The 13,780-nt window shown below is 33.3% G+C and overlaps 1 protein-coding gene across 3 annotated transcripts in view; it reads right to left on the bottom strand.

Moving 5' to 3' along the window:
- Nucleotides 1-13,780, bottom strand: part of LOC145259194 (ADP-ribosylation factor GTPase-activating protein 1-like) — a 175,767-nt gene that overhangs the window by 126,173 nt on the left and 35,814 nt on the right. For all 3 annotated transcript variants that reach the window (XM_080116977.1, XM_080116999.1, XM_080116988.1), the window contains exon 4: nucleotides 2,116-2,276. In XM_080116977.1, the coding sequence (XP_079973103.1) occupies nucleotides 2,116-2,276 (161 nt within the window). The remainder of the gene's footprint in view (nucleotides 1-2,115; nucleotides 2,277-13,780) is intronic.

Raw genomic sequence — 13,780 nt, 5'->3', positions numbered from 1 at the left:
CCTAAAATGATGAAATTTTTATTTTTGTTCCAATCCATTTAAACCTAAGCAGTATGCAACGTATGTAATTTAGTGTAGTCAAGTATACATGAAAGCAGAAACAGGTGTATCGAATAAATATACACCCTTATGTAACACAGAGTGCTCTTTTTTTATTTTTTTGGAGGGCTGGATTTTCCCTACATTAAAAACCGAGCTTGTGACTAACTTTGCCTTCATGGAAAGACAAGTAAACAAGTTTAAGGCTCCTCATTTTCCACTCCCTATCATGAAATTGTAATTACTTTGTAAATAAAATCATTCAAAACCATCTGGGAATATTTTAAGTAGGTTAGCCTATTAAGTGAATGTGGTATATTGGTGATTGGAACGAATTTTGGGATTAGACCATTCCCCTTCCTATCCGTATCCATTTTTTATAAATTTTTCAATATGTAATATAAATTTTATTTAAAGGATAAATAAGTGTAGTATCTGTTCTGATGCTACACAGTCTATCCTCCCTCAATCAGTGAAGAAGTCCTAGACTGAGGTAAATTACATTTTTGTTCCAATCCAGAGTGCCCCCTTTCCAGGGTTGGTTGGTTGTTTTACGGCATATCAACCCTTTTCAGGTTATTTAATGCCGAATCCAGTTATTTTGAAGAAAAATTTTTTAATAGAATATATTTGTTGTTTTCAAGTCAGTTTCTATTTAACCCATAGTTGGGACCCTAACAGGTACTACCACTCCGGGTCAGAGTGAACCTGGGAGCAATGGCAATTAAAGGGTGGTTCCAAACTCCCCAAAGCCCGCAAGCTGGGGCCTTACCACTGGATATAGTTTAAGGTCATATCCAAGAACCCCTTTCCAGGGAGCTAGATTTTCCCCCACACTAAAAACCAGCTTTGTCTAACTTTTCCCTGCTGGAAAGGCAAGTAAACAAGAACCCTAATTGCAAGCAACGTACCATAATTTGTTTGATGAAATCAATAGTTAAAGTCATGCAGAATGCATGTTGTATGCAACTAAAGTCACCCTCTTTGTTCAGGTGTTAGTATAATGTGAATATTACACTTACAGATGTAACTGGATAAACTTCATTGATGGTTCACATCAATTCTGCCCTTTTGATCTGATTAAGATTTGTAGTATCATATTCCAGTAAAATTTTTAAATAACTGGACAAAAGCAGGAATAACTTTTATAATAAAAATCAAATTTTATCCACTTAAAAATATCTTTACAATCACCATTATCATACTCAGTTTAACATGATCGGGTAAGAGATGATAACCAGTTTATATGCAAGAATTGTAAGACAAAAGAGATGGATGAAAACTCAGATGTAGAGATTGTAAAGTTATTGAGGGTGTCCAGAACTTTGTGACCTTGGAGTACAGGGAGGAGCTGGTGCTGCTGTTATATAGTCAGAGTTAGAAGTGGAAAGAATAAATAATTAAGAGAACTTTTACCATAACCAACCAACAAAGTGTTACCGATGTCAACCAACAAATAGTCAGTCAAGCATGTGTACAGTGTGATGATGTATGGAAATGAAACATAATGAGGGTTGAGGATATGTGTTGCATAGAGAGAAATAATAAGAGAATGGTATTGTAGATGCGTAATGCAAAGTTCTAAAGCAAAACCAAATCTGATGGCCTCAGTGGAAGATTAAATCTAGACAGTATAGAAAAATGTGTGCAAAACACAAGATTTCAATGTTATGGTCATGTTGAAAGAAAGGATGAGAGTTCTTTGGTTAGTAGATGTAGAACAGTTGAGGCAGCAAGTTCGGGTTAGTAAATAGAAGATGGCCAAGAAAAAGATGGAAGTGATAAGGATTGATTTAACAGAAAGAGGGATAAATAAAGACATTTCAAAAATAGGTTAGTTTGATCGTCAACTTCTAAAAGCCATCCAGCATGTTAAACAGATGTTAAATCAAACATGACCATGATAGTGGCAAAATTGATTTTTTTCTGTCCTTTCTTGAACTACCAACAATTTCTGTTAGACAAACTCAATAACAAATCATTTAAAAATAAAAATTAATCTAACAGTCCAAATAAAACCATTCTGGTTACAATATGGTAAAACTTTGTTTAACAAAAGAGAAAAAAAATACTTACTTTGATAAGCTATGTGATTCTTGATATCCACCGGAACATGTAACAACACCATCCTTTGAGGTCATCGTACATTGCGCAGATGCACGTGGCTGCAGGGGAACATAATTACGAGCGGAGGAAGTTTCTATACTCCAAGGTTTGCCTTCAGATTCTGCAGCAATCTACAAAAAAAAAAAAAGAAAAAAAATATTAAATTATTACTTTGTTCAAGAGTTCATTTGCTGCAAAATAAATAAAATAAATAAATAAATAAAAAAAAATAAGGTGCTTGTCCAGAACCAACCCATTAAAACAAAAAAGAGAAAAATAAAGAAATTTGTACATACCTGTGATATAATAGTTTTATTTTAAAGAAAATCAAATTTTATGGCTAAACTACAAGCAACGATATGTCATTTTGAAAACTATCTGAAGAAAAAGGGAGATAACTTCAAATTCTTACATTGTGAAGAGAAGCATTTGGGAAAGTTCAAATCTGCTTAAAATTTTTTTTTTTTTTTGTGAAAATAAAACTACTCGATCAATTAATGCGATTTTTGGTGTACAACATTTTCTTTCCATCATGAGTATGTATATCAAAGATATTTCTTCATTTTTGTTTTTTCATAGGAAGAGGGCTGGTTCTGGACAATCGCTAAAAATAAATATACAAACACAGTTATCAAATTTTACCACATTTACTATACTCAAATATTCTTTTTTTTTTCTTCTCCTTAATAAGTTTTCAGCTCAACAGTTCTTTTCTTATAGAAAAACATTACTAGTCTTTTTCTTGTTCAAAATTAAATTCCTATATGAAGATGTTAGAAACAAAGACTATTTAGATATGCCCACTTTCTAAAACATTTAACATTAGATTTTTCTAATTTCTTACTTTAACTAAAGTATATCTGTAAGGAACTGTCAGACAACAGACTAGTATATTGAGCAGCTAATTAATGCTTCAGTGTGAAGCTCATGGATTCGTTGAGGAAGTTTAATTTACATGGGTATGCAATGATGCAATTGCTTTCTGTCAACAACAGATGTGTGATACGCAAATACTTGCTTTCACTAATCTGGCCAAACTCCTCTCTGATCTTAAGATTACGTTTTCATCTGTTATTCCTCAAGAAGGCAGACAAAGTCTTGTTCTCGACTGTGTCATCAGACGTTTAGTTGCTGCATGTTTAGTAAGGTGCAATGCATGTCGATAACAGATCATTGATTGGAAATATCATTATACAAGATTTGATTCTTCAACTTGGTAAGGTTACTGCCTCTTTAAATGAGGTTTTATGCTAAGAAATCAAACCACTTGAATCTTGAAAAAAAAAAAAAAAAAAAAAAAAAAATCATTCTTGTAGATAAAGGGCATTCTAGGCAGCAAGTTTTTATGTCCATAAATAAGCAGCTTCATGTTTCCAAGTGAGATGACTGATCTATTCTAAATAACATCAGTATCTATAAAACTTCTAGCAGCATAAACAGAGAAATCAGCTGAGTTTCTGTAGTTTTTAGAGACATATGAGCCTTTGAGCCAATTAACTGATTGTGTTCAAGTAAAAGAATTGATTTGCAGGCCTGTCACTGAATAGAAGAAAACAATTACGACATCTTGAAATAAAATCTTATTTGTTTTTAAACTGTAGTTGTGGTTTTGTTTGTAGGTAGAATCTTCATTACATTCAGAAATAAGTCATATGCCATCCACTATGACTGTGCAATTCCTACAGCTACATAACTAGAAAATGGAGCTGTTAAATGTGACTTAGTGATATGAGACAAAAGAGACAATAGCAACCTTAATGCCAATGTCCCTAATGATGCTGGCTTTACTGGAACTGAGAGGTAGAAGATAATGAAATACCAAGGTCTTAGGTACAACATGAAAAGAAACAAGAATCTTGGGTAGATCTATAATTTATTAAATATGAGAGCAATCAGACTCATGATGGTTGGTTGTTGGTTGTTTTTGTTTTACGGCATATCAACCCATATCAGGTTATTTAATGCTGAATCCAAAGATTCGGAAGAATCTTTTTAAATAGAATATATTTGTTGTTTTCAAGTCGGTTTCTATTTAACCCATAGTTGGGATCCTAACAGGTACTACCACTCCGGGTCAGAGTGGACCTGGGAGCAATGGCAATTAAAGGGTGGCTCCATACTCCCCAGAGCCCGCAAGCTGGGGCCTCACCACCGGATATAGTTTAAGGTCATATCCAGGACCTCAGACTCATGAAGATGAATTTAAAAAACTACTTGGCAAATATACTCAGTGATCAAGTGTAAAAGCGATACAAATAATTGCACTTAAAAGAGAGTTAGAAACTTAAAAAGATCTTTCTGTTGGAGTTTCTGACATGTCACATCCTCAGCAAAATCAAAAAGATAAAATAAAAAATAAACTAAAGAGTAAAAATAAATAAGATTACAACACAATCCATATCGCTGGTCATGTAATGATTGCTGAGAGTTGAAACCATGGTTATGGTCTACTAAAAATCATTTCATTCATTTAAGCACTATATGGATGTGTGAGCATATGTGTGTATGTAGTAATAAAAAATACATATAATTCTTTTATATAGTTCTGATTGATTTTTGAAGACTGGATGTTCATGTGGTAACTTGAAATTGTTAAGTATGCTCTAAATTTTTCCAGAAACACATGCAAGTTTTCCTGCTCAAAAACTATAATATCATATAAGATAATTCTAATCTGTAATTTTACATAAATCTCTGCAACAGCTACTTGGTAAACATCTGATGATCAAGTATTTCTATTCGATAATTTAAGTTACAGTTTCTTTTCTGTTTTGTTTTCATTGCTATCTATTTAGTTGAATCCCCTTTAGTAATTGGAGTGGAAATTCTGTTTATGTAAATGCAAAGTCTGCAATATGTCGAATTTAGTATTTCTAGGAATTTTAAACTGCATTTTTTAAAATTTTATTTTAGTATTCTTTTTAATAAAATAAAGCTTTAGACACACACACACATATATATGATGATTGCAACATCTTGTCAGACGTGCCACTCCCTTAGACACTTAAAGTCCAGGAGCCCAAAAATGACTTCCATCGCCACAGGACCATTTTAATAGACAAATGCCTGAGGGAGTATCTATACACAGATGATGTTACAGAGACTTAGCTTTGTACGACAGCTAAGTCTCTCTCTCTCGGTTCAAAATGTTGAGATCGAGCAATAAGCAAGAGCAAGATAGCCAGCAACAAGTTAAACTGCAGACAAGCCTTATGCGGGTACTGGTCTCCTGCTTTATGGTTTCTTTAAATCAGAAATTTGCTTCTCCTAGAAACAGTTTTCATTTTTTCATAATTCTACAGGTAATTCGCTCTATTTGTCGGGTAATATTTTGTTTTGACTGGCAGGTTGTATATTATGGCAACAAGTGATAATTTTTGGCCATTTGCTCAAACGCTTTCGATTGATTATCTCGATCATCATCTAGAGTGGTTATCGTTATAGTTGTTGAGGCTTAGTTAAGTGTATTTATAGTAAATTTGTTAACTGGTTTTATTTGCCTATTTATAAATAAAATAACTACCACACGCTGTACTTACTCCTCCTCGTTAACAGACAAATTAGACTATTAAAATAAAATAACAATAAATAAGCGAATAGAACAAATTTACTATAAATATACTTAACTAAACTTCGACAACTACAACAACCACCACTCCTGACAATGATCAATATCAACGATCGATAGCGCTTGAGTAAATAGCCAAAAATAAATATCACTTTGTGTCATAATATACAACCTGCCAGCCGAAATAAAAGATTGCCTGGCGAATAGAGAAAACTATCCATAGCATCAGAAAAAATGAACTCAGTAGAGTTCAACCAGACAGGTTATATATATATAAGCAGGTACCCGAGCGTACAGCAAAGTCCCAACCTTAACATTTTACTTTGATCTTAAAAAATAGTGTGCACCATCCCTAGGTTGGAGACCATTATCATGTCTGGTTTGGTCATAATCAGTTCAGTAGTGTGAGCTGTAGGAGAGTATATATACAAAGATAATGACCTTGATCTTTAACCTAAAAAAAATGGTATGCATCATCCCTAGGTGGGGGACCATATCATGCCAGGTTTGGCCATGATTGGTTCCATAGTTTGAGCTGTAGCAAAGTTGTACACACAGACACGAATGCTACTAATATATATATAATAAAAAAACTAATTGTAGTAGAAAAGCGATTTCTAAATGGCTAGCCAATCAAAATAGTTGTCTCATGGGTAAAGTCTCAATAAAAGAACCAACTCTAAAGCATTAATTCTTTTATTTATTTCCCATTAATGAATTGAAAACAGGAATTAAAAAAAAGAGTAACAAGAAACTCTACCATTCAACCTATTATATAAGGGACAAAAGCACAAAGACAAATTCAAAGTTACTCAATCAAGACTAAGCACTAATCAAATTCCTCAACTTGTCTTTTCTCGCCAACAAAAGCAACACTGAACAAAAAGCAATATGTGGTAACAGTAATGCATATCAAGAGATGTAGAATTTAAGAGAAATCCCTTGACTGAAAAAAAATATACAGAGAGCATGATATCAGTTCCACAAAATCTGTAGACCAAACACTAAAGGATACCACCCGCAAACTCATCACAGTTTGTATACCATAAATGAAGGGCTTGTCAGAAAAAATTCAAAGAATATATGATTCATATGACATCAGGACGGTAATTAGGAGCAATCTGACTCTGAAAACATCTTGTGAGAATAGAGTTCCTTTCCCTGTAATTTTTTTAAATTTAAGATTTTTTCTCCGCTCATCAAGCTCTTTCTATGAATGCCATAGAGATATTTTTTTTCATGTGTATTGCTAAATACAGAAATAAAAGATTGGAATAGTACATTATAAAAAAGAAATATCACAAGTAGAAATATTATTTAACCCATAGCTAAAGAGGAAAGAAATAAAGGGAATATAGCAAATAAAAAGAAATTAACTCTGGATTGTCTTTATTTTGTAAATAACTGGCTTTACAAACTCATTTCTGATTCAATCTCACCCAAGGTAAGAGGTCTTTTTTTCTTATTTTACATTGGTTAGTTTTTAGGGATCAAGGGGCTCTGTTCTGGAGTTGACACTTGATTTTATTACAATTTGAATTAATATCCGAGGGCTTTCTTTAAGAATAGACGTTGTCCCCTTTATAGCTGCTATCTGTATTTCGTGCTAGCTTGGTCTTTCAAGAATTGTTTCCAAGTATTTAAGATTTTTTTTTTCATTACACCAGTTTCTCCTATCACAACTGGTATAATATTTCTTTGAGGAACCATGTCATTTTTAAATCATTTTTTAAGTCCTGATATTTTGTTATCTTTTCCTGTTCAGTTCTGTTAAGGCCATGGTCATTTGGGACATCAATAACGAGTGCAGTTCTTTCAGGCTTGTTTCATATTACAATGTCTGGTTTGATGGCTCTGTCTTATATATCTGCCCGCCTGTATGTCTTTGTCAAAGAACACTAAGTGTGTGTGTGTGTGTGTGTGTGTGTGTATATATATGTAAGACAATAAAAATGAGATTAATTATAAAAATTTACATTTATTAATTCATCAAAAGTTAAAAAAATAAGGAATACAATTTTTTTTTTTAATTTTGTCTTATATTAATGCTCTATTTATAATATCAAGGATCCCTTAATAAAAATAGGATCTAATATAAAATATTGGTATTGTAGTTGTACAATGAGGATCTCTTATTTTTGGTAAAATTGTAAATATTTTCAAATTTTTACCAGTTATGGACAAATAGCTTCACTGCCTTGTGGATGCCTTGGGAAAGGCAAAGGCTAAGAGAGTAAATCCTGACAAAAAATCCGATGGTGAAGCCCTGCAACACCTTTCCGGCAACTCCTGTAGCTGTGCTGGCTCAGACCATATTGGCTTACCTTTCCTGCAACACTGAGAGGGAGACCCTGGTAACTGAACAAACCTAGGTTTCCTTATTATCTGGATAGGCAATTCGAGCTTCAATTTTATAGCCACAGCAGGTGCTGCAAAACGCCATCGTCTCATTAGACAGAAGGTTGCCATCAATCAATATTATTTTCACACACACTAGCAGGGATACCAGACATTGCCTCGAATTAAATGAGAATCAACAACTGTTCCACACTTGCAATAATTTTATTGTCATTGAAATCAGATAAATCAAATAGATTGATTGGCTACTCTAATCAGGGATCCACCTTGGTGTACAGGGAAGAAGTTTCATATGCTTCCCCACAGTGACTTAGTTCACAATACATTGTAGTTTACATTGCACTGTAGAGAACCTATTCTTAATTCTATAAACATGTTCTTATATAATGGTTTGAATTTAAATTTAAAACGCAAACTCATGGCTCAAGTAAGTGGTGATGCTTTTGTAAAAACAAAAAAAGATGACACCTGCCTTATCAAAGAACCTACTGTTAATTTTATACACCAGCCCCTTCTACTTGTGTGATGATGAACCTTCTCAAATGCACTTGTGATGTTAGGCTGTACAAGGGTGTTAACTTTGATCAAAATCAGATTTTTTTTGGATTATTGATACTTATCAGAAGCAATGCAAAATCTACAAACATTCCCAAAAACAAAGTACATTTATGTAAAATTAAAAAAAAAAAAAAAAATCAGCCCAGCTGTTTTGGCGTCCATAGGGAAGTAACTCACATTAAGTGCGCTATATATATATATATATATATATATATATATATATATATATTAGACTATAGATACAGAAAGGGTCAACTTTCAACTTGATAGACATCAAATTAAACAAATAAAACAAATGACAGCTGAATGCTTAAGGGCAAAGATTCTGATTAAATTAACATCTTACATTAACAAATTCCATGGGCAATAATTAAAGCTGCTTAAAATGGTTTTTGAATGTGTTTTAATTGTTCATTGTGAATGCGGTTCTTCTGTAAACAGTTATAAAGCTAAATTTTATGCATAGGTTATTATCATAGTGAAGATTAAAAGATTTTGTTTTTTTGTTTGGAAACAATAACAACTTAAGAGATTTTGTAATTGGATTGTTATAACTACTAATCTGGATTGCGATATTCCCATTTTGGCTGATGTAACTTGCGAGTCTTTTCGGGTGCATCTTTTCAAATTTGAGAACCATCTTTCTGGAACTGGACCTTTTATTTAATGCATAGGGATAGATTATTCTTATTCCATCAGCCATGACTGGGTAAATTTATGTTATTTTTAGTTATTGTTGTTTATAGTAAAATTGAAGCTTCAACCTCTAAAAGACCGTCACTTAGAACTGATTGTTAACCAACATTTAATCATAGCTTCATGTGAATGGTATAAATTAACACTTCTACTCAGTCATGACTGAGGGAATGAGGATAGTCTACTCCTAAATATAAGGGTCAATTTAAAATTCTGTTACTTTTGTATTGTTAACCAATAAAATACTTTGGGGTAATTGTACCAACTAGCTAAAAGTGCAACCACGCATATAAAGAGCATTTTTTTTAGTTGGCACAATTACCCCAAAGTACAGTACATTCTCCAAGACATTTTTTTTTATACTAATGGGTCATCACTTATCAAGGCCCAAAAACCAATCGAGGATAAGAATTACTGAGATTGTTAGTTCGCGTTTAACACATTTGAGAGGATTGGAAACAATAGATTAAATGGTCTGAATTTGATTATTTAAGTTGACAGATAGTCAGGAACTTGTTTATGCCAGACTAAAAAAAATGACGATGGTGTACTCAGCTGAGAAGCAGTCTCATGGTATTGTATTCTACAAATGAAAAGTTCTTGGAAACAAACTTTGTTTATGGTAGTTCCGTTTCAGGTACATGGAAGAAGAAAGTAAATTCTTTACAACAGTTGACACTAGACAAGTTCTTGCTGTGTTTGTTTTCCAGGTAGAAATCAGGTTTAGTTGAGCATCTACCATAATTTGTCTAACTGCCCTTGTGGAAAGGAAGGGCAGAAGTACTACTAAAAAGAGACTATTTGAAATAAGACCTTGAAAATGGGAGAAATTCAAAGAGGGAATTTCCAGATTATCTTCATAATTTTTAACAACCACATTTTTTTTTAAATGTACTAATGAGTCACAAATTGTCAAGGATAAGAGTTTGTCAGATGGACACTGAAACAACAATCCACATTGTAATTAACTGGGAAGCAGCCCTGTGGTATTGTGTTCCACACTTGGATAGTTTCCCCCCGAAAGAAACTTTGCACATGGAAGTTCTATTTATTTTTATGTACACAGAGGTAAAAAAGGAAAATTATTTGCACTATGACCATTACCGTTAGCAGTTATTTGTGTTGGACAAGTAAATCACTAACATTGTTAAGGCTGAGTGTGTTTTTGTAATAAAACCTTAACTACTCTAGCCATTTATTCAAAACTATACAACTATGGTGTGACTACACTTAGAATTCTGATGTTTTAAATTGAAACCGTTTTTCATTGTTTCAATAATTTAAAAACAAACATGTTTTGGTCATCAGTAAATTAACCATACACATTAATAGGAGCATTTGTATTTTAAAATTAAAGCTGCAGGGTGGAATGATAAAATTGTCACCTTAGAAAAGAGGACAGGATTCCATTTCCATTTGACGAAAACTGGTTTTCTTTTTTTGTTGCAGACCATCTCCTAGTTGGCTAGTTGTGTACAAATCCCAAGAGTGATAGGACCTTTTATCATGTCTGAAAGTGACAATGTCCAACAAGCAATTTTGGAGATGTGCCACTGTACAACTCATGCTCTCTACGTATCCAAATTATAATAACAGGGCCATTGCCAGCACCCTCAAAATGCATCGCTGGATTGCTACAAATAACAGGAATATGTCCAGAGAGATGAAAACAAAATTTCCGGCCATGGTTATGATATTTGGTGTGGTTTTAAATGAGGGCCACATCGTGCCACCTCATATCTGAAGTCAGCTTGAAAGTCAACACCAAAATGTACCTGGATGTGCTGAAGAGTGTGGTGATCCCTTGAGGCAATCAAGAGGACTTGGCATTGGCCCACAAGTCCAATGAGATTCAGGCTTGGCTCCAGGAGTGCTCCGACTTTGTACCCATCTCTCAATCACCCCCCCCCACCTCCAACCTGAACCCGCTGGACTACTATGTTTGGTCATACATCCAGAACATCACCAACATGACCTCCCACAACACTAAAGACAGCCTGATTACTGCCATCCACTTAGTATTCATCAAGCTCTCACCGGCGCTTGTGGAAAAGTTATGTTCCCAGTCCGGACCCATATCGAGGAGGTGATTGAGGTTGAAGTCAGCTACATTGAATAGATGTCAGCTCTACTACACAATCAAGTTACCTGAATTGATTTTTTCAATAAAAGTTTTAAAATAAAGTTATATTTTCTTTAAGTTGACAACTTTATTGTTCCACCCTGTAATCTGACAGAATCATTGTTCTGGATTAAAAATTACATGACCTCCCCCCCCCCCCCCAGTTCATACACACATGCATTTCAGGACTTGTGATAATTTTGCGGACAAATGTATATTTTCTTATATACTATATACATACACTTTTGATGAGTTCTTGTGCACCAGAGAACTGTGTACAATGATTTTTTTTTTACAAAGGAATCGCCACTTATCAAGGCCCAGAGGCCACTCGAGGTACATTTATCAAAAAGACAATATCATAGTAATCGTTAGAAGTGTAAATTTAGTAAATTGGATTAGTTAAGGGGAACGGCTCATCAAGAACTTGTTTACATTGGACTTGAAGACGGCCATATTGTAGTCAGCTGGAAAGCCGTAAACGGAAGAGAGTTCCACAGGGGTGCACTTCTAAGAAAGAAGCTTTGTTTGATTTCATTATTTAAAATTTATATTAAAATTTAAATGCACAATCACTCTTCTAAATTGCATATTTTCAAAGAAATAACTTGAGTAAAGGATTATCATAAAGTTGATTCTAATACCAACATTTTTTAAATAAATCAATCATTAACTATAAAATTGTGGTATACGGTGAAACCTCTAGATACAAAATGACTTTGGTTCCAACTTGGCTTTCGTATCTTGAAATTTTGGTATCCTGAAAGGTGTTTTGTCTAATCCATTCCAAGCCTTATGAAAACCCTCATAAAATTTTATAATAGGTAAAACCAGAATGAAAAGAGACAAATAGTACAACCCAACAGTTAATACCTTGCTATTTTTTTTTTTTTTACTTTTCTTTGACATTCAAATATAAAATTCTATTTAATAGAAAACAATTGAGAGATATGACGATTATTTTAATCATTACTCGTAAGGTTACGATCTCAGTCAAATCTATGGGCATGCAGGCACACAAAGAAAAAAAGAATTCGAAGTGAAATGGATTATTTACTTTCTGACAGTTAATTTGTGATTTCTAAGAAAAATAATAAACTGTTCAACCTCTTACAAAAATTTCCGAGGGTGTACATTAAAAATTAAAACAGAAAATCTTTCTTCAATCTATAGTCTTTAAATATGGTAAAAATTGTAATGTGTCCATTAATTTTTCAATTTTCAAAATAAGTTTAATTTATGGCGAAGTAAAAAAAAAAAAATCAATTCAAGTTCAAGAAAAGAAATGTTCTCCAGATAAAAATCAACACAAATATTTCCAGAAAATTACCAAAAAGATTTTCCAAAAATCAGGTGCCTGAAAAATAGTCTGTAACTCGTATCTTTCATATCCTGAAAATATTTTCATATGCAGGAACAAAACAATTTTCACATATTTCATAAGCTGAAAATTTCATAAACAGAATCTTTTGTGTCTAGATGTTCCACTGTACTTATAATTATGATAGTACTTAAGACTTGGCATAAATCGTCATCTAATGATCAAGCAAGCTGCATTTACATTTGTCATTCTCACCAATAAATTTAAGACTTGTTCAGTGCTTGTTGGGTTTTACATGTTAACTGGCATTGGGTCATTTTATGTCAAAACTGTTCAAGAATTAGATTATACATCAAATTATTTTGTAGGTTAATTATAAATAAATCATTTGTGAATGTCAGTTTCTATTAAATTCATAGATGGGGGTCTAATAGATACTACCACTTTAGGTCAAAGTGGCCCTGTGTTGCAGAGTAAAAAAAAATGTATAGTCTAATTTTGAGGATTCCAAAATATTCACCTCCTTGTTTTAAGGATTTCCAATATGTGTGTGGACTTTTAGATTTTTAAAAAATCTAACTGACTCCTAGCATTCTTACTAGTCCAAGTTCAAATCCTTTCAAAACCTCAGACTCTCGATTCCACACTATATTTCCCAAATTGGGGTCTCACCACCAGATATACTTAAAGTTCATAGCCAGAACCATCACAAATGCTTGTAAAGTATTAAAACTTGCTATTTCAGGTTAAATATATTGGATAATCACGTTGACAAACCAGTTTATTAGATCACTAAAGTTAAACAAGCTTGAGCATAGACAGTACCAGATCGGGGACCATTTGGGAATACTAGGCACTGTATGTAGAAAGAAATTGACACCTCTCAGCAGAACTACAAAATCCTAACATCATCATCTCTTCTAACAAGGATATACAAGCAGTTGAGGACCACTTGTGAATTTTATATTATGAAATTTCCTTCTTCAGAAGAAGCCAATTCAACCCATCTGAG

This window comes from Euprymna scolopes, chromosome 3 (assembly GCF_053919585.1).
Source record: "Euprymna scolopes isolate OS-2025 chromosome 3, ASM5391958v1, whole genome shotgun sequence".
In the NCBI taxonomy this organism is placed as follows: domain Eukaryota; kingdom Metazoa; phylum Mollusca; class Cephalopoda; order Sepiida; family Sepiolidae; genus Euprymna; species Euprymna scolopes.
The sequence above is the reverse complement of the archived record's forward strand: the minus strand, read 5'-3'. Positions and strand labels throughout refer to the sequence as shown.